The following is a 22,832-nucleotide window of genomic DNA, read 5'->3' as shown; positions in this document are numbered from 1 at the left end:
ATATGAAAAACATTTGCCAGGGTATTCTCAAATTTCACTCTTGCGCTCAACGGAAAAACAAAGTCATACAGGTTTGGAACGACACAAGAGTGAGAGTATGATGACAGAAGTTCCATTTTTGACCAAACTATTCCTTTAATCCACTGAACTGTATGTGGATTAAGATGAAAGGAAACGTATATGAAAACAGATGATGTGCCGGAGCTGGCATCTTTTACCGTCGTTCTGTTTGGCTCATGAGACTCCGAATGCCACTCAAAGTCCGGCATCGGTCCCACCAGAGTCCGGGGCTCTATGTAGTCTGTCATAGTGCATTAGCGTCATTAGCGCTATAGGTTCTCTTGTCACTGAGCTGAAGCCAGACAGTTATGTAAGATGATGTCCAGACCACCAGACATGGATGACACCCTTGTGTTCTCTCTCCCTCACTCTTTTCTTTTCTCCTCCCCGATGTTTCCCTCAATACTCTGTGTACTTTTCTGACTCTTCTGGGGAAAGTTCCAGAATTTGAGAGATAGGAGCTCTGCACGATGTCATGCTTTATTTAGAGGCTGTTTGGATGCGTGGCGTGTATCCCGACTCTCTGAGGACCGTCTGAATGATGCGATCATGGGTAATGTGAGTGTTAAGGATGTGGCTTCTGATTAGACAGCCATTCATCCAATCTTCTTTTCTTTTTTTTTTTCATCCGACCTTGTTTTCTTCACTGCTTCTTGCGCCAGCTGTAGACTTAATGATTTTCAAAGTCCATTATGACTTAAATCTGTGCTTTATACCATTCTATGGTGATTTTTTTGTTTTTTTGTTTTTTCTTACACATAATTTTACAGAAGAATATTTTATATATCCTAAATATACAAAATTCAACTATAATTACCAAATAATAATTATTATTATTTAAATGTTTTTTTTAATTATTTTTTGGACATTTTACATGATTTGGCCAAATTAAAGCTTTTAATAAATAAATAGACAAACAAACAAATAATATGTGGCCCTGGACCACAAAACCAGTCATAAGTAGCACGGGTATATTTGTAGCAATAGCCAAAAATACATTGTATGGGTCGAAATGATACATTTTTCTTTTACGCCAAAAATCTTTAGGATATTAAGTAAAGATCATGTTCCATGAAGATATTTTGTAAATTTCCTACCATTAATAAATCCAAACTTATTTTTTTGATTAGTAATATGCATTGCTAAGTACATCACTTGGACAACTTTAAAGGCGATTTTCTCAATATTTGGATTTTTTGCACCCTCAGATTCCAGTTTTTTTTAAATGGTTGTATCTCGGCCAAATATTACCCTATATTACCTAACAATTCATTTGCTAATATGACTTGTTAGCTCCTGACAGATGACATCTGTCCTGTAGTTGGTCTTGAAGCTCTGTGTGTTTCTATGATTTACGTAAAACTTTCCAAAAAATATGGTTAATTATAGTTGCTTGTGTTACCCGGGGTGAGTCTTTTTTTATATCTTTAAATAAATCTTGGGTGGTTTATGTGTTATTCAGATTGTAAAAAAGTTCTGATCAGAGTTAAGTTAAATAAAACTAAAACCATGACAAAAAAAAGTTACTTGACATAAAATAAACTTTATCTGAAAATAAAATAAAATAAAATAAAATAAAATAAAATAAAATAAAATAAAATAAAATAAAATAAAATAAAATAAAATAAAAATATTTTTGGTTAGTTGCCAAGGCAAAAGCAACTTTGCTCATTTTAATTTAGTTCAATTTGATGTACTAAAGTGACTAAAATGGAAGGAAGGAAGGAAGGAAGGAATAAATAATATTTCTTCCCGGCTAGTTCCCAAGGCAAAAGCTACATTGCTGATTTTCATTTAGTTTAACCTGATGCAATAAATTAACGAAAATAAATAAATAAATAAAATAAAATAAAATTATATATATATATATTTTTAATTTGGGCAAATTAAAGCTTTTAACAAATAAATAGACAAACAAACAAATAATATGTGGCCCTGGACCACAAAACCAGTCATAAGTAGCACGGGTATATTTGTAGCAATAGCCAACATTACATTGTATGGGTCGAAATTATAATTTTTTATTTTATGCCAAAAATCATTAGGATATTAAGTAAATATCATGTTCCAAGAAAATATTTTGTAAATTTCCTACCATTAATAAATCAAAACTTGTTTTTTGATTAGTAATATCCATTGCTTAGAACCTCATTTGGACAACTTTAAAGATGATTTTCTCAATATTTGGATTTTTTGCACCCTCAGATTCCAGATTTTAAAATAGTTGTATCTCGGCCAAATATTACCCTATATTACCTAACAAACCATACATCAATGGAAAGCTTATTTATTCAGCTTTCAGATGATGTATAAATCTCAATTTTGAAAAATTGACCAACAAGGGTAAAGTAGTAAAATCTAAACATAAAAGGCATTGTACAAAAATGATAGTAAAAAGTAAGTTGCAATGTGACCCTTATAAAACAAAAAAGGAATTGCTGAAATCTGTTTCAGGTAAAGAAACACCTGATTATGTAATCAATTATGTAAACAATGTCATAATTTCCTCACCCTTAAGTTGTTGTATTTGATTTCCATACTATGGAAGTCAATGGGGTCCATCAACTGTTCGGTTACCATCAACTTGAGGGTGAGTAAATGAGCAAATAATGGTGTAATCTGCATTAAATGAATGCATCTAAAACAAATTAGCACCGATTATTTTACCAGTGTGAACTACGTCAAAAGCCATTCCAGTTGGATGCTATCAGTACACGTCTGTTTGGAAAACGTCTCTCTACTTTGTAGTGAGCACAAGCAAAGCCAAGTTTGGAAACTGCTATTTATTTCCAGTCTCATTGGTAAACATGCGAAAAACATCTCTGTTGTGTACTTTTAACATTTTTTTATTTTATTTCTTTTAACGTTTCTAAGCCCTAACCCACTTCACAATGAAGACATGAAAAGCGTGTTTAGTTGCTCATGTGAAGTGCTCATTGTTACCGTCTTTTTGTCCTGATGGAGCATTAATGACCGCCATAAAATAAACTTGCAGAAATCTGGAAGAAGTCAGTCAATAAGGTTTATATCCATGTGCTGAAACGACTCCAATAATAGCCAATTACCAGTGTTGGGTGTAACGCACTACAAGTAATGCGAGTTACGTAACTGGATTACTTTTTTCAAGTAACAAATAAAGCAACGCATTACTTTTTAAAGTTGCTTTTTCAAAATAAGTAATGCCAGTTACTTTTTTCCCCATTTATTGATTAAACGCTCTCCTGTCCCCATGTTGAGAGAAATTGGGAGTAAGATGTGTCTAGAATAAATGTGAACATGCGTTAATTCATCTCACTCACAAAAAAACAAAGAAAACAAAAACAGATTCAGTATTCCACAAAATGAATAAAACATTAAAATGTAACTGATGCAAATCTGCAATAATTATGTTAAATAATACAAATATCCTTTATGTATTTAATCGCATTTTATTAACCAATGTCTTTGCTGTTGACCTTCAATAGGTAAATTTCTCAAGATAAACTAACACTTGTTCTTCTTTTTTGTATTGCTGAAGAGTATTGAACTCTCTTCTTCTGTGTTCTACTGTAAAGACGTGAATTTACTTTTCCTTCAGCCTAAGGCTTTTGGTGTGAAAGGGTTTTTACGTTTGCCAAAAAAATAACTTTTTAAATTAAAAAAAGCAAGCGCTGCCCAGATTTAAAAAGTAACGTAAAAGTAACACAACGCATTACTTTCTGTAAAAAGTAACTAAGTAGCGTAATCAGTTACTTTTTTAGGGAGCAATGCAACATTGTAATGCATTACTTTTAAAACTAATTTTCCCCAACACTGCCAATTACACTCTTTACATTAAAGGTACTATAACAGTCTTAAAGAGCAGGTCATATGGGTTTTTGAAAAAATATCTTTTTTGCAGTTTGTAATGTAGCTTCAAATGTAAACAGTCTGCAAAGCAGTGTCTTAGTCATAGACTTTTGACTAAAATGCCATTTAATTTTAGTCATATTTTAGTCAACTGAATTGTTTTAGTCGACTAAATATAAGAGTTTATTCAACTAAATCTACAGTAGATTTAGTCAACTAAAATCTAATTGGTTTAGTTACAGTGTAATGCATTTCTTAAAGGGGTCATCGGATGCCCATTTTCCACAAGTTGATATGATTCTTTCTTAATGAAAAGTCTATAATATACTTTGGTTAAAAATTCTCAGTGGCTGTGTAAAACAACACCCTTTTTACCTCGTCAGAATAAGCTCTGCAAAAATCATTCCATTCTGAGGGGAATGTTCCTTTAAATGCTAATGAGCTCTGCTCGCCCCGCCCCTCTCTACCCTCTGTGGAGTGACGAGCTTGTTTACTTTAGCTGCATTTAGCCACGTTTAGCCGCTAAATTTGCTAACTAGCACGTCATTAGGAAAGGCGATCGCAAAGATTCATTAAAAAAAACCTTATACTCACTTCTGCTGTAAGTGAAGCTCCGAACCACAACCTCGAAGTACGATTGATACGTTATGTGCTCAAAATATCAAGTTTTTTGTGCTAATATGCGATGTAGTGCAGATCTAGGTTTCCAGGTAAACCACAATATTACTGTCTTTCTGAAATGGTTCTGATAATTCGCCGTGAACTTGCTATTTCCTAAGAATTTGTCGATTAATGTAGACTGTTGTTGTTCTAATTACTTTGTTTAATAATAAAGAATATAACTTATTAGACATATTTGGTTTACAAACTGTGTTGTTTCATCAGTTAGTCACATTAGCACTCGGCTAACGTATCTTCCATTATTGTTTTGTTATGTGTTTACAGTTTAGTTGCTAAACTTTAGCTGTGGGCATGATTTGCTTGTGTAAGTGTTAAACAAAATGTTTTTATGTCATTAGTTTAGTAACAGATTGGAGCATTATATTTTTGTTTTATGTAAATGTGCATGCTAGGGTTGCCAGGTTTTCACAGCAAAACCCGCTTAATTGCTACTCAAAACTAGCCTACTCTTGTTTCGAGGGGGATCCCCCATTAAAGTGTAAAATACACCCTTTTTGTCAGGGTTCCTATGGTAAATTCCCATTCCAGGGAGTAAATATGACGTTACTGGAGTCACTTTAACCCGCAGACTTGGCAACACAGATGGTAGCGCTCGCTAACTTGCTCAAGTACTGTTCTCTGTGCCAATCACAACAGGCTTGGCCAGCTGACCAATCAGAGCAGAGTAGGCTTATGGAAGGGAGGGGTTTACAGACATCACACTCAAAACTGATTCAAAAGAACTGTTTTGAAATCTTTGACAAACGACTAAGTATAAGTGTATATTCTGAGAAAATTACAATGTTTTCTGAACTTGGATGCATTTGAACCTGTTGTAGGTGTCTTCAACACAATATTAGGACACTTTAAAAAAGCATATGACCTGTATATGACTGTCTTTTTTTAGACGACACAATCAGAGTGATATTAAAAAAATGTCCAGGCTCTTCCAAGCTTTACAATAGCAGTAAATGGCTGTTGAGATTTTGAAGTCCAATAAAGTGCATCCATCCATTATAAAAAGTGCTCCACGTGGCTTCACAAACACATCGATTCACTTCAGAAAGCCTTTATTAACCCATCTGTGCTGTGTGGAGCACTTTTTATGATGGGTGGATGCACTTTTTGGGCTTAAAAATCTCAACACCCATTCACTGCCATTATAAAAGCTCAGAAGAGCCAGGACATTTTTAAATATAACTGTATTCTGTATTCTGTATTCTGTACTGATTGTATTCATCTGAAAGAAGAAAGTCATATACACCTAGAATGGTTTGAGGGTGAGTAAATCATGGGGTAATATTCATTTTTTGGTGAGCTATCCCTTTGGAATAATTCATCATATTGTTCAATAATGTGAAAAGTAAAAAGAAAAAAAAAATACAATAAACTCAACATTTTGCTGATTATGCAATCAGTCGCTGTGCCCTCATTGGCTCACACTGCGGAAATGTGGCCAAAACATTTTGGACACTCGCGGAAGTCTGTGAAATCACAAAAATTTATTGCAAATGCACTTAATCGGATGTTTGTGAGCACGCCACATAAATCGATTCAATACTTTCAGTTTTGCTTTTGAAAAACAAATCTCAAATTGATTCTCGGATGGCAGAAATCACTGTAAAAGCCCAACATGTGTTCATAATGCTTTAGACAGACTGATCATATTCATCACAAAAGGCCCAATTCTGGTTTCTGAGAACAGCTTTGCTTATTTTTTTGTACCACAAGCTGTAATATGGAAACGCTTAAATCAAGCTGAATCATTGGGCTCTTCGCCATGGAGCCATACATTCACAACTACCTCAGTCAGTGTGTGCATCATCCAACATATCCGCTGTGTGCCTTTGAAATGCAAATCGCTGAATTGAGAAAGGAAAGGTGGAGTAGATGTACGGCAGCAGAGCTATTTTGTGGGGTGCTCGGATGATGTGCGGCAGGAAGAATCAAGTGACAGACGGCTCTGTGTTACAACTGGAAAGAAACAAAAATTCTAATAGAGGACAGAGGAGAGTTAATGGGGGAGAGTCAAAAAAGAAGAAGAAAACAACATTATGATGATGCGTTTTCCAGGGAAAAGCTTAGTAATGCATCTGATGGAATGACTACTTTTCAGGAAAGAATAGAAGGTCGTCTCCACAGTCCACAGTCCCTAAGACCACTGACAGAAATAAGCCAAACAGACTTTTAACAAACTATAAGCTGCAGAAATATGTGTGTTTTGTAGCTGGATGACTGTTCTTGTATGATGAAAATATAATGATGTAAAGATCAGCATTAGGGAGTTCACTATAAGAACTTTTTTGATTATATGTGAAATGTTTTAGCTGCATTTAGTTGCTATTATGACTTTTTAACTCCTGACAGATGATATTTGTCCTGTAGTTAGTCTTGACGCTCTGTGTGTTTTTATGATTTACGTAAAATTGCATTTAAGACTTTCCAAACATTAAATACAGTTGCTTGTGTTAACCAGGGTGAGTCTTTTTCTATATCTTTAAATAAATCTTGGGTGTTATGTGTGTTATTTTGATTGTAAAAAAGTTATTTTAGTTGAATAAAACTCAAACCATGACAAAAAAGTTACTTGACATAAAATAAACTTTATGCAAAAATAAAATAAAATAAAAAAAATAATAATAATAAAATATATTTTCCAGCTAGTAAAGGCAAAAGCATCATTGCTTATTTTAATTTAGTTTAACTTGACGTAAGTAACTAAAAAAGAATAAAATAAAATAAAATAAAATAAAAATATTTATTTTGACTACTTACCAAAGCAAAAGCAACATTGCTCATTTTCATTTAGTTTAACTTGATGTAGTACAGTATATATAGCTATATATAAATAGTATAGATAGATAGATAGATAGATACACACGCACACAAGACAACACCATTAAATATCAGAAATATATAACCTCTATATAATATATAATAGTTTGATACAATGGGTAGATATATATACCCAAATAACTAAAAAAAAGCAATTCTGACAACTAAATTATTATTATTAATGATAGTAAACATACATACACACACTATCATAGTCAGTTATCCATATCCAGACCAGATGGTGGACCTAGACCCAGAAACGACCACAACACAGCCCTTGAATATCAGTGAAGGCCACGACAATAAGACGAGTCCCCAGCACATATCCTCAGAAAACCTTGAAGACTAGACAAGTTCTCGGCACAAATACTTGCAGACAGCTATGAGCGTATCATGTCAGGTCCGGCTAGGACTACAATGCAGTTTTTAACAAAACGCATGACCATCGTGCTTACGGTCACTGATAAGCCAGTCATCTTCTACTCATTAAACGACAACTCCACCTTAATTTTTCACTTTGCTGGACAGACTACAGCTTTCTCCCACCTAATGCCAGCATGACGTATCACACTCTTCAAAACAGAAGGAGCTGGAGAATATCAGTCTGCAAATCTGACATGTGATGCAGCAAGAATCATGAATCTTTGTTCGTTTAGGCCAGAGAAGAACTGGTTTCCCAACTGAGCCTGCTTTCTCCCAAGTTTTTTTTTTTTTCTCCATCTGTGTCAACTGATGAAGTTTGGGTTTCTTGCCACAGTCGTCCTTTGGCTCGCTTAGTTGGGGTCTGAAAGACACTTTATTTTCAGAAGGATTATTGATTTGATGGCACTTACACTTTTGGACTATTTGAATTGATCTGAGCTGATTAATGACACTGTTGTCTTCTGTACAGCTGAGGTCAAATGTTTGCATCCTCCTTTCAGAATCATTAAAAATGTTCATTATTTTACTAAAATAAGAGGGATAATACAAAATGCATGTTATTGCTTATTTAGTACTGACCTAAATAAGATATTTCACAAAAAAAGATGTTTACATGTAGTCCACAAGAGAAAATAATGGTTGAATTTATGAAAATTCCCCTGTTAAAAAGTTTACATACACTTGATTCTTAATACTGTGTTGTTACCTGAATGATCCACAGCTGTGTGTTTTTTTTTTGTTTTGTTTTGTTTAGTGATAGTTGTTCATGAGTCCCTTGTTTGTCCTGAACAGTTAAACTGCCTGCTGTTCTTCAGAAAAATCCTTCAGGTCCCACAAATTCTTTGGTTTTCAACATTTTTGTGTATTTGAACCCTTTCCAACAATATCTGTATTATTTTCAGATCCATTTTTTCACACCGAGGGACTCATATGCAACTATTACAGAAGGTTCAAACAGTTACAATTTACAATTTTCAAAAACAATACAATTTATATACTTTTTGAATGCCAAAGGCTCATCTTGTCTTGCTCTGCCTGAACTGTTTTCATTCCGGTTCATGACAGTTAGGGCGTGTCGAAAAACTCCCATCTCATGTTCTCCCTCAACTTCAAAATCGTCTTATATCACTGTTTTACCTTTTTTGTTAAGGGTGTTTGATCTTCTTTGCATGTTCACTTTGCAAAGACTGGGTCGGTACTTCTGCAGCAATGTAGGATGATTTTGAAATGATTTTTGAAGTTGAGGGAGAAAATGCGATTGTAGTTTTTCAACATACCCTAACTGTCTTGAACCAGAATACACAGAGTTCAGGGAGAGAAAGGCAAGACGAGCGTTTGAGAAGAGTTAAAAAATTTAAATTGTATTTCTTTAATGAAAATAACCGCTCGTTTCACTAGATAAGACCCTTCTTCCTCGGCTGGGATCGTTTACAACCGCATTTGCGATGGTTTGAAGCCGCATTTAAACTGCATTTTGGAAGTTCAAAATCGGGGCACCATATCAGTCCATTATATGGAGAAAAATGCTGAAATGTTTTCCTCAAAAAACAATTTCTTTACGACTGAAAAAGAAAAACATGAATATCTTGGATGACAAGGGGGTGAGTACATTATATGTGAATCTTTGTTTTGGAAGTGGACTCTCCTTTAAGAGCTGGGGGGTGAAAAGTTTTGAACGGAATGAAGATGTGTACATTTTTCTTATTTTGCCTAATTTTGATTTAGTACTGCCTTTCAAATCTACAGAAGCTACATGTTTCCCAGAACACAAAATAAGTTAAATTTACCCTGATCTTCAAATGCAAAAAGTTTTCACCCCCTGGCTCTTAATATGAATCGTTTTTCCTTCTGGAGCATCAGTGAGCATTTGAACCTTCTGTTATAGTTGCATATGAGTCCCTCAGTTGTCCTCAGTGTAAAAAGATGGATCTTAAAATCATACAGTCATTGTTGAAAAGGGTTCAAATACACAAAAATGCTTTAATTTGCAAATACACAAATAATTTATGGGACTTCAAGGATTTTTCTTAAGAACAGCGGGCAGTTTAAAGGTACAGAACAACCAAGGGACTCATGAACAATTATCACTAAACAAAAAAACACAATTGTGGATCATTCAGGTAACAACACAGTATTAAGAATCAAGGAGGTGTAAATTTTTGAACAGGGTAATTTTTATAAATTCAACTATTATTTTCTCTTGTAGACTATATGTAAATGTCTTTTATGTGAAATATCTTACTCAGGTCAGTACTAAACAAAAAATAACATGCATTTTGTATGATCCCTCTTATTTTGGTAAAATAATGAACATTTTTAATGATTCTGAAAGGGGGATGCAAACGTTTGACTTTAACTGTATTTGTTTCATAATAAATACATTTTTCCAATTAAATACTGAACTAACCTGGGCCGAAAATGACACCAGTGTCTTTTTGGAGCTGCTTTACAGCAGAATTTGTATTTGTCTCATATTTAAAGAAATTTGAGATCATTCATTTGAAAACCATCATTGTTTTTGTTAAAAAAAAAACAAAAAAAAAAACAATCAGTTTCTCCTCCTTAAAGTACAAGTTCACTTTCAGAATGAAAATGTCCTGATAATTTACTCACCTCCATGTCATCCAAGATATTCATGTCTTTCCTTCTAACATAAGAAATTATGTTTTTTGAGGTTTTTTTCAGGATTTTTCTACATATAGTGGACTTCATAGGTGGCTAACGGGTTGTAGATCCAAATAGCAGTTTTAAAGGGCTCTACACAATCCCAGACGAGGAATAAGGGTCTTATCTAGTGAAACTGTCAAAAAAAAAAAAAAAAAAAAAAAAAATATTTATAAAATCTCTCTCTATATATATATATATATATATATATATATATATATATATATATATATATATATATATATATATACACACAATACCGTTCAAAAGTTTGGGGTCAGTACATTTTTATTGTTTCTTTTTTTTAATACTTTTATTCACCAAGGATGTATTAAGTTAATAATTAAAAGTTTATTAAAAGTTTACAATAAATAATTTACATTGTTATAAAATATTTATATTTTGAATAAACACTGTACTTTTTAAACTTGTTATTCATGAAAGAATCCTGAAAAAAAAAAAAAAAAAAAAAAAATCACAGGTTCCAAAAAATATTTGGCAGCACAACTGTTGATATTATCCAACATTGATCATTCTAATAATAAATCCGCATATTAGAATGATTTCTGAATTTCTGAAGGATCATGTGACACTTAAGACTGGAGTAACAGCTGATAAAAATTCAGCTTTTCATCACAGGAATAAATTCTATTTTAAAGTATGTTAAAATAAAAAACATTATTTTATATTGTAAAAACATTTTGCAATATTACTGTTTTTTTTTCTATATTTTTAATCAAATAAATGCAGCCTTGATGAGCATAAGAGACTTCTTTAAAGACTATTACAAGTCTTACTGACCCCAAACTTTTGAACGGTAGTGTGTATATATATATATATATATATATACTTTTTAACCACAAATGCTCATCTTGCACTAGCTCTGCGATGCACGTCTGCAGCTTCACACATTATGTAATCACGTGCGGTAGTTTTTATCTTTTTACTTCGGTTCAAAAAGGTAGTGTAGCGTGAAAAACTCCATCTCATATTCTCCTCCAACTTCAAAATCATTCAACATTTTTTTTTGTAAAGGGCGTTTGACTTTCTTTGCACGTTCGCTTTGTAAACACTGGGTCGGCACTTCCCCCTACGTCAAACGTGACCTTTCCAACATGACTATGTACTGTGTGAGGTTAAACTAGGGCAAGACAAGCATTTGCAGTCAGAAAGTATAGAAAATTTTTATACTTTTAAATATTTTTCTCAGAAAATGTTTTGCTAGATAAAACCCTTATTCCTCAGCTGTGATCGTGTAGAGCCCACTGAAACTGCAATTTGAACCTTCAACCAGTTGATCCCCATTGGAGTCCACTATATGGAATGTTTTCCTAAAAAACCTTAATTTCTTTTCACCTTGGATCACAAGGGGGTGAGTAAATCATTAGGAACTTCTCCTATAAGCAGCTACAATGCAGTTCACTAATTTTTGTTAGTAGACTGCAGTGTAGCTAACTACTTTTTCCAACAGTATTTCACTTGTAGTTTCGCTATTGTGCTACAGTTTAGCTTCCAACCCCGCTTCAATGTGTAAACTGACTTTATGTAAGATTACAGTATGTGAACGTGTTATTATTAGTGATATAATAATGACTGATTTACTGCACTCCAAATTAATAGTAAATTGGCAAAGAAATGAAACTAGTCGTATTCCCAGTAAACAAACCAAAAACATGTGGAATAACTCAACAAATCATTAATCACACATGCTTACTCGTTACAAGCTGAAATTATTTCAGGAACAGACGTGATTCTGTCACGGTTCTAAAAGATGAATGGTTGGAAAGTTTCCTTCTGATCTGTCTGTTTTCATCACGAGAGAGAGTGAGATTTCTTGCTACATCCTCCCTTTGCAGATTTGGAGGAGGTAGGCTTCTCCTTTATGAATTATTCGGTCATTGTGACTTTGCCTAGGAATATGATGACCCGAGTGATGTCAGAAGCTCTGTGGATTGACATGTCAGAACGGATAGAGAGGGATCTGAGAGCTTCATGCGCTCAAACGCTTCAGTGTCATTAACAGATGAGGGAAGGACCAGTTCAGAAGTGTTGATGGCTGATGGATAAAAATAGAGCACTGCAGGGATGACAAATACTTGTAGGACAAAACCTGGAAACGAGATCGCATTTTAGCACTTCCGGTTCCATCGGCTTGAATTAAAGGGGTCCTATTATGCTTTTTCACTTTTCGAACTTTAGTCAGTGTGTGGTGTGTATCTTTGGGCATTAAAAAGTCTACAAAGTTACAAATCTCCAAACGTCCACTCCAAAAGGAGATATTTCATTTTTAAAAAAATCCCTTTTCAAGAACTACAACGAACAGCTCCTTTGGACTACAACGTTTGTTTTCCACATGCAATGATGTCACAACGCTGCCCATTAGAATATCATTAAAATAAATCCCACCCACGGAAATTCGAATTGTTGGAGGGAGGGTAGGGACGAGGTGGGGGATTAGCCTAACTTCAACTAGCTGCAGCAAGGTGGGTATAAACACAAGCATTGACTAGAGTGGCCGCGTCGGAGCTGTAACGTGCGGCAGACGTGTGCAGTGTGTGGTAAGAGATTTATTCACTATACAGTGTAGATAGCTTCACTTATAACGCAAGTGTTTTTTAAAATACATAAACTTGCTTTAGAATAAGCTAGGCTAATCAGTGATGATGTTCTTTGATAAAGTTAGGCTGCTTTTAGCCTTATGCTGGAGCTGGTTTCGGGCAATGAAACTAAGTATGTAAATAATTAAAAACATTAGCACGATAATATCATGCATCGGCGATCTCGCAGGCTGATGATACGACCCAACACTACTGTAGCGTATTACTGCATCCTAGGTGTATATGACTTCCTTCTTTCAGACAAATGCAGTCGGAGTTATATTAAAATTTATCCTGGCACTCCCAAGCTTTAAAACGGCACAGACGGGTGTTTCTCCTCATCAGTCCAAAACAAGTCCAATAAAGTGCATCCATCCATAATAAAAAGTGTGTCACATGGCTCCGGTGGGTTAATAAAGGCCTCCTGTAGTGTATCGATGCATTTTTGTAAGAAAAATATTCATAATTAAAATATAAGAATCACTTTAATTTAGCTTGCACTAACAGTTGTACACAGAACTTGCTTCTTTGACAAGGGGCGTGGCAGTACTGAAACACCGTCTAAGCTGTTTGCCAATCGCAACGCAGTAGGACAGCTAACCAATCACAACACATTTAGTTTTTCGGAAGGCGGGCCTTCATTAAACCTGGAACTAATCGAGCCTTATGTGCCAGGCTGGGAGAAATGTATTGTAATAATGTAAATTATGTTAAAAATAATGCATTTTTCAAACCACCAAGCATGAAAGCATGTTCTAGTACAGCCCCAAAACAAAATCAAGACTTTGTAAAAGAGCATAATAGGATCCCTTTAAATTAGTTTTTGGTTAAAAGCCTACATTGAGGTCTAATTTTAACACAAGCTCAAGATATTTTCATGTTTTTATCTACGTCATAAAATACTTCAGCAATAGATTTTTTAAGTGCTCTTACTAGTCTTGATAAAGGCGGTTGCAAACAAGTGTTTCAATGGGACTACAGAGGTTACATAAGGAACATTAAATGTCATCATATCAAACAGGTAAACTCATCTACTCACTAGTCCACTTTTACGGCCTCAGTGTATTTATAATCACTCCCTTGCAAACTATTCTAACTCAAACATTTAGGAAAAATGTTTTATAGACTAAAAGAGTTGTCACAAACTCAATGCTGGTGATGTTAAAGTCTTGTGACTGTGGTGTAATTCGTTTATGGCCTACGACTTTTTTTTAGGATTAAAATAAATGCTAAAAGTGTTCATTCGTAAAGATTATATGATGAACAAAACGTAAGACTTAAACTTTTCAAGCTTATTTCCTGCAATATGGAAATGCCATTGGAAAATCCTATTGGATTTTTGTTGAGGGAACTAGGGTGATGTGAACTTCTGGGTTGGCCTAAAAAAACACGTCATTATTTCAGCACTCTTTGGAGCTGAAAATGGAAATAAAACACTCAACATGCTCAAGAAATAACTCTTGTAAGAAAGAATCAACTAGAAACTAGTGGTGTTTGCTTGTGCATAAGGTCGATTGGGTGTTCTGGATGATGTCAAAATAGCACATCCGCAAGTCTATATTCTGGTTAGATGTGAGAACAAGCCTGAAAGCTCATAACGTTTCCCTCCACAGAAGCTCTAAAAAAAGTATTTACATCTGTGTTCAGTTATTAAAAACTTACTGACTTCCAACGGCATTGGTTCGCTGGACATGTCATTAAAATTCTGGTATGTACAATATGCTGAAATGCCATTTGGCCTTGCGTATGCCATCGTCAAACATGATTCAAATGTGCCAGAAAATAGAAAATGGTTTATGTCAAAAATGGAGAATGACGTCAGAGCCACAGCAGATGTTCAGTGAACAATCATTTACAAAAGAAAAACATGTGTTTGAAGTAGAAATTCTATTGTAGCTTTATAAACATATTTGTTACTTTTGATCACTTCAATGCATGAATGACAGTATTAATTTCTTTAAGTAAATAAACTGCAATGGCCTCAAAATTTTAAACACTATTTCTCCCTTAGAGAAAGCTATTACAAGACTTGAAATACATAGTGTCATTTCTGTTTTGGAGCTTGATAGATGTGGTCACTATGAACTGTCACGTGGGGAAAAATGCATTAAGATTCAAAATGTCCTGGTTTATATTCTACAGAAAAATAATTGCATACAGGTGAGTGTGAGAGGATGAGGATGAGTAAACATTATGGTTGGGTATTGACACTGAGTTCACAGTTTGATTTGATTACGGTTCACAAACTCTTGATTCAATATTGATTCATTTGCATATATATCAGGTACAGGACTTGGTCTATTTAAAACAAAAAAAAAAAAAAAAAAAAAAAAACTCTCAGCTAAATTCTGTGGGGGGTAAAACTCTCTCAACTAAGCAGTAAACTACCCTAGATTTAAAAAAAAAAAAAAAAAAAAAAAAAAAACATGCCATACTTGAGCCATACTTGATTTAAAATACATTTATTTCATACTAATTTACTTCAAATACATTAACACTTTTATTAAGATATTACTTAAGATTTTCTGATATAAAATTATAATTAAACTTTATTTGGAATATTTCATTATTGCACAACGCACATTACTTAACAGTATGTCTAAAACATGTTTTAACATCACTGTTAATAAGTACTGTATTAACTCTGTATAATATCAGTCTTTAAATGCAAGATATTTATACCTACAGTACACATGCAATAGTTTCACTTTAGCACAATCAAATATTCTTTAGCTAGAACTAAGACAAATTAAAGCAAATGAATAAATAAAAAATTAATTGCATCAATTTAGCAGACTTTAACTATACTAGTTTAGCACAAAAGTAAAATTCCAGGGTATTTTTGTTAAGCGCATATTACATATTAAGTAAATAAATATGTAAATCTGTTTGTAGTATACGATTTACTTATTTCAAATACTTTTTTTTTTTTTGACTAGGGTAATTAGGGAACCCCATCAGTTGGTACATGACTATTTTAATATAAACTGAGTTATACATTATAAACATCTGAATTGCACATAAGACAGTGCTTATACTTAATGACATAATTCAAATTTAAATGGCGGCTGTCATAATGAGACATACGTTAAATAAGACATCACAAACAGGCTAGAAGTAAAAATAAAATACATTTGTAAAATAGCACCTACTTTTACAGGAGCCAACTGCTTCGGTCAAGAGTAATTTTTTTCCTATTTGACTGAGGTAAATGTAATGTTACATGACCTTACTGTTTACAAGCGGTTTTACTGACGTCTTTCTGCGGTTGAAACACTGATTGTGTGATTACATGAGATATGATTCATTTTATTTCATTTTGTACCGTTTCTTTCAATACCTTCTTGTTCATTCATGTTTACACTGCCGTTTAAAAGTTTGGGATCAGTACGACTTGTAATGTTTATGCTTATGCTGATCAAGGCTGCATTTATTTGACAAAAAATACAGAAAAAAAAAAAAGTAAAGTTACGAAATGTTATTTCAATATAAAAATAATGGTTTCTATGTTAATATACTTTAAAATATAACTTATTCCTGTGAGTTTTTAGCATCATTACTGCAGTCTTAAGTGTCACATGATCCTTCAGAAATCATTCTAATATGCTCATGTATTATTAGAAATATTTTTTTTGGAACCTGTGACACTTTTTTCAGGACTCTTTGATGATTAAAAAGTAAAAAAAAAAAAAAAAAAAAAACAGCATTTATTCAAAATATAAATCTTTCCTAACAAATTAATTCTTTGGTATTTACTTTTTTTTTTTTTTTTTTTTTTTTTTTTTTTACCAATTTAACACATCCTTGCTGAAAAAAAGTATTATTTCTTTCAAAAAAAGAAAGAAGAAAAATTTACTGACCCCAAACTTTAATGGTAAAAAAACGGTAGTGTGTATTGTTAGAAAAAATTTCTGTTTTGATTTTTTTTTTTCTTTTTTTAAATATAAAAACATTATTTTACATGATAATTTGTAATTTTTAATTTTTTTTTTTTACCAATTTAACATATCGACCCCAAACTTTAATGGTAAAAAACGGTAGCGTGTATTGTTAGAAAAGATTTCTATTTTAAATAAATGCTGTTTCATATATATATATATATATATATATATATATATATGGAGTGAGGTAATGATGCTGAAAATTCAGCTTTGATCACAGGAATAAATTTGATTTTAATGTATTTTAAAATATAAAAACATTGTTTTACATCATCATAATATTTCAAAATATTAATTTTTTTTTTCTATATTTTTGATCAAATAAATGCAGACTTGACGAGCATAAGAAACTTCTTTAAAAACATTAAAAATCTTACTGCTCCCAAACGTCTGAACTGCAGGGCATATCATGCTATAACTAGTAGTAAAGATTGAGAGATGTTCGCTTCACTTTCCGATTTAACTGAAGCGGCTACAGCTGTCTGTCGCACCACCTTAAAGTGTGACAAAAAGGCATTTATTGTTTGAATATAAAGAAAAAATCTGACACAATTTGGAAGCTGAGACTTTATTTTATTGCAAAGTAACAAAGCACAAAGCTTATTGCAATCATTGGACGGCAGGCGGACTACAAACAATGTTTAGTGAAGTTTTCCACATCAGCTTTAAACAGCACAGGCTTAAAGATCAATCTTGGGACTTAAGAATGGATAAAACTGTCATCCCAGCCCTAGTAAACAATAGAAACTTCATTTCTATGTGAACTTTTCCTTCTGTTTAGCACAACAGTAGTCAGTACAACAGCAGGCCCAATTTATGGAGGATTTTTCCGTCACTCGGCATTCCTGTAATGAAAAATCTGTTATAACCACAGGCGCACAATTACGCTTCTCTGAACTGTAAAGTGGCTTTAACCTCAAACAAACCTCAAAATCAGCAGCCTTTGTAGCGAGCGCTTATAAATTCGCGACTTAATCATAACCGAATATTAAATGTGACAGTGGCTTCCGTCGTTTCGGTGAACGGCACTAAATAATCAAACGAAACTGGCAGGCCCACAAAGTCATTTCAAGTTTTGTGAGACATGTGGACACCAAATCCAAAGCCCGAAGCCTGCGACCGTCTGTTAAACCCTCGCAATAAAGGCCCATGTGCCAGCGAGCGCCTGGCACGGCGGCTCCATATGTGTGCCCTGTTGCCCCTGCCGTGTGCTTTCAAACCAGATCGCCGTGTCTGCGTGCTGTAAAAGGTCTGTTTATTTGTGTTTCTCTCACGTTTAATGGCTGCCTCCGAGGCCTTCTTTCATCCAAAGAGCTCGCTTTTCCTCCCCCCGCCGCTCTGCGCTTCAAGAGACGACGGTTGGAGCGCTGTGGTGGCGTAGGAGTAATAAAAAAATAATAAGGCTCAAACGTTGATCGATGGCTTTAATTTAAACATCATACATGTGTTATTTTTGCTCCATCAGAATTTATTACGCTCGCACTTTCCGTTTTATGACAGTCAACGCGGCGCGTACGCAAGCTGACATGAAAGTTAAAGCAATCAGCTCCTGCCTATGGATCGAAGGAGGAAGGAGCTATTACACCGAGTCATTAGGTGTCACGTTGTCATGCGCTAATGATATATGCTATACTGTTCGCGTGCTTGAGTTATGGGATTCGGAGGATTAAGTTGACTACTGCAGCCTGGGAATTACAAAGGCAATTTGTTTTGTAACGTAATGCTAATTGGAGCGCGTGTACGGCAGGATCGTGTTGATATTCGCTTTCATTTTTTGCAATTAAAGGAGAAGTTCACTTCCAGAACAACAATTTACAAATAATTTACTCACCCCCTTGTCATCCAAGATGTTCATGAAAAATTATTATTATTTTTTTTAAGGAAAACCTTTTTCTCCATATAATGGACTGATATGTTGCCCCAAGTTTGAACTTCCAAAATGCAGTTTAAATGCAGATTCAAACGATCCCAGCTGAGGAAGAAGGGTCTTATGTAGCGAAACAACTGGTTATTTTCATAAAATAATGCAATTTATATACTTGTTAATGCCAAACGCTCGTCTTATCTTACTGCGGGTTACTGCGGGACATAGATGTGATTTTGCGGGACACGTGCTGATACATTTTCTACTGTTTTGCTACGTAAATACTGATACATTGTTGTCATACGCGCTGATCTGTGTTTCTGAGCGCGCACATGCAAGCGAGAGAAAGCATGTCTTTTTTATGAGTGAGCAATAATATGCTCTAGACATTTGTCATTAAAATAACGCCATAGAAACCGCCTCAAACGAACGATTAAAATAAGAAGAAAGTTGCATCAATTTTTTTTTAACTGGTTCAAATGAATGGAGAATATCGTGCGCTCGACCATTTCCGTTGGTGGTTCTAGACCACTTAATGAGGTCCACCCATCCTTTGTGCAGAAACTATGCCACAAAAAGAATAAATAAAAAGCTTTCTTAAAAAGACAAAAGAATGCATGGACGTTTTCTTAGTTTGATCATTAAAAACCAACAGACTGATGAAAATGCGGGACATTTTCTCAATATGCAACGTGCAGGACAAGGGGTGAAAATGCTGTGCGGTACAACGCAAAGCGGGACAGGTGGTCACCCTAGTCTTACTCTGCCTGGACTGTTTTTGTTCCGGTTCATGACAGTTAGTGTATGTCGAAAAACTCCCATCTCATGTTCTCACTCAACGTCAAAATCGTCCTATATCGCTGTTTTACCTTTTTTGTTAAGGGTGTTTGACCTTTGCATGTTCACTTTGCAAAGACTGTGTCGGTACTTCTGCAGCGACGTAGGATGATTTTGAAATGATTTTTGAAGTTGAGGGTGAAAATACGATTGGAGTTTTTCGACATACCCTAACTGTCTTGAGTCAGAATACACAGAGTTCAGGGAGAGAAAGACCAGACGAGCGTTTGAGATTAAAAGTATTTAAATCGTATTTTTTAATGAAAATAACCGATCATTTCGCTAGATAGGACCCTTCTTCCTCAGCTGGGATCGTTTATAATCGCATTTGGGATTGTTTGAAGCCACATTTAAACTGCCTTTTGGAAGTTCAAAATCGGAGCTCCATATCCATTCATTATATCATATAAACATCAATTTTTTTGTTGTTTTTAAAAGAAGTTATCAAATGTATCCTACCAAGCTTGCATTAATTTAAGCAAAGTTTAGTAATATTGTGAATAAAAAGATTGATAAAAAGATATTAATTTCTTTCAGTTCTTAATTTTCTTTTCTCAGAATTGCAGAAATAAACTCAGCATTACAAGAAAAAAATTAGAATTACAAAGAAAATTTGTTTTGTAATGTAACATTAATTAGAGTGTTTGTACGGCAAGATTGTATTGCTATTCGCTTTATTTTTTGCAATTAATTTATCTGTATGAGCCTTAATTGAAAATATAATTCATTATATCATAAATTTCTAATTTTTTAAAGTTTGCATTAAAGTGAAAACTGTGATACTGTGAAATATTGCAATTTAAAATATATGGAAGCTTGTTTCCCTAATGTGATAAAAAGAAAAAAAAATGAAAAAGATAATTGGAACCTAATTTTTACAAATGAGACTTTTTTTCTTTAAATAATTCATTTTCTTTTCTCAGAATTGTAAGAAATAAACTCTTTATGAGAGAAAAAAGTGAGATGTCAACTCAGAAATCTGTAGAATTACAAAGAAAATTTGTTTTGTAATGTATCGTTTGTACAGCAGCATTGTATTGATGTTTGCTTGATTTTTTTGCAATTAATTTAGCTGGGCAAGCCTAACGTGCAGTCTTAATTTAAAATATAATTCATTATATCATATAAATGTCAGATTTTTTTATGTTTTTGAAAGAAAGTTATGCCAGATATCGCTCCAAGTTTGCATGTATTTGAGCAAAGCTACACTAAAAACAGCAATATTGTGAAATATTACAATTTAAAATACATAAAAGCTTGTTTCCCCAATACGATAAAAAAAAAAATAAAGATAATTGCGACTTTTTATTTCACAATTCAGACTTCTTTCAATTCTAAATTTTCTTTACTCAGAATTGCAGGGAATAAACTCAGCATTACAAGATTTAATACGAGATTAAATATTTTTATTTATTTTTTTTTATTTATTAATTTATTTATTTATTTTTTTTTTTTTTTTTTTGCAATTAATTTAGCTGGAATCACCTAACAAACAGACTTTTAAAATATAATTTATTATTTTTATTATTATTTATTTTTTTTTATTTTTTTTTTAAGATGTCTCTTAGGTATCCTACCAAGTTCACATTTATTTAAACAAAGTTACACTAAAGACAATAATATTTTGCTATTTAAAATATATGCAAACTTGTTTCTGAAATGAGATTAAAAAAAAAAATACTAAAGATAATTGCAACTTTCGCAACTTTTTTTTTTTTTTTTTTTTTTTTTTTTTGCAAAACATTGCAATTCAGACTTTCTTTCAATTCTGAATTTTCTTTTCTCAGAATTGCAAGAAATAAAAAGTGAGATGTTAACTCGGAATAACAAGAAATACTAAGACAATTTTTTTGTGACGTAACAATAAATTAGAGCACTTGTACAACAGGACTGTATCAATATTCAGTGTATTTTTTATTTATTTTTATTTATTTATTTATTTATTTATAATTTTATCATTACTTAAAATCCATTTTTTCTCCTGCTTTTAATATTCAAATCCAAACGGAGTCTGTAGTGTTGACATCTGCATCTATAACTAAGACAAAACTCTGCATGCCCTTTTCTCAAAACAATGCAACTGTAATGACAATCTAACGCAGACGGGTCGTGACTCACAAATGCAAGGCAGCTCAAATTTAGATCAAATGTATGAGTTTAACGTGGACAGCGTGGTATGGAAAGTTTGCTTCAGAAGTGGGCATGGAGAAACAATTAGCTAAACCACCGGTCCACCTGCGCCGCCACTGGCAACAGATGAAATCAACCCTGGCAACCCGCACTCAAGGAAAAACACTGCCAGGGTGTTACAGGACAGTTTCTAAGGTGCTTGCTAGAGTATTTCATAGCTAAATTATATAAAAGAATAAATCTTCAGTCTCTGTCACAGTCTGTCACTATTTGATCATGAAAAGACGAAGTGTTAATGCTCTACAAGGGCATTTGAGACAGATATCAGTCCAGTCACTCAAAGCACTCAGGATGCGGTTTGAGACGCGTTCAAGACGTGACTTGGCCAAGTGTGACTATCTTTGGTTGTTCAGGCTACATACAGTTCATAAATTTTACATCTCCCCAATGACATTACGTTAGCTTTCTGAAGTTTGGGAGTTTTGCAGTCGACAGATGAGCGAGAAATCATACGCGAGACAATGGATGTAACAACAAGTGAAATTCGAAAGAATGTTTTCTGAAAAGTCAGACTGACCAAGATCATCAGTATATACTATACGTAAATAGTGTGGACTCTAGATCACTTTGAATATCAGCTTCAATAATAAATGACGTTAGTGCACCTTTCCTCAACAATAAGCAGGATTTGATGTATCGTTTATACTTCACAATTAAAATTTACAATAACAATTTTTGCAATTATAAACCCAAGATCAAAAAATAGTAATATTCATTGCCTTAAAAATGGTAATATTCATTGTCTTATCAAGCATCACCAAAATTACATGCTTAAAATAAAATAAAATAAACATTCCAATGTTTGACAAGCATCACTAAAAGCAAGCAATCCTTAGCAGGCACTTAAATTACATGCTTAAAATAAAATAAAATAAAATAAAATAAAATAAAATAAAATAAAATAAAATAAAATAAAAATGCTTGTCAAAAAAA

At 33.5% G+C, this 22,832-nt stretch overlaps 1 protein-coding gene across 5 annotated transcripts in view; it reads right to left on the bottom strand.

Annotated features, from left to right (window-relative positions):
- sugct (succinyl-CoA:glutarate-CoA transferase) overlaps positions 1-22,832 on the bottom strand; it is a 167,561-nt gene that overhangs the window by 31,678 nt on the left and 113,051 nt on the right. Inside the window, exon 13 of one of the 5 annotated variants that reach the window (XM_051097778.1) lies at positions 17,609-17,853. The exons of the other annotated variants lie outside the window; for them this stretch is intronic. Coding sequence (XP_050953735.1) covers positions 17,764-17,853 — 90 coding nt within the window. The 3' untranslated portion in view covers positions 17,609-17,763. Of the gene's footprint in view, positions 1-17,608; positions 17,854-22,832 lie in introns of those variants that run through there. 5 annotated transcript variants of the gene reach the window in all.

This window comes from Labeo rohita, chromosome 24 (assembly GCF_022985175.1).
Source record: "Labeo rohita strain BAU-BD-2019 chromosome 24, IGBB_LRoh.1.0, whole genome shotgun sequence".
In the NCBI taxonomy this organism is placed as follows: Eukaryota; Metazoa; Chordata; class Actinopteri; order Cypriniformes; family Cyprinidae; genus Labeo; species Labeo rohita.
This window is presented reverse-complemented; position numbering and strand designations above follow the sequence as displayed.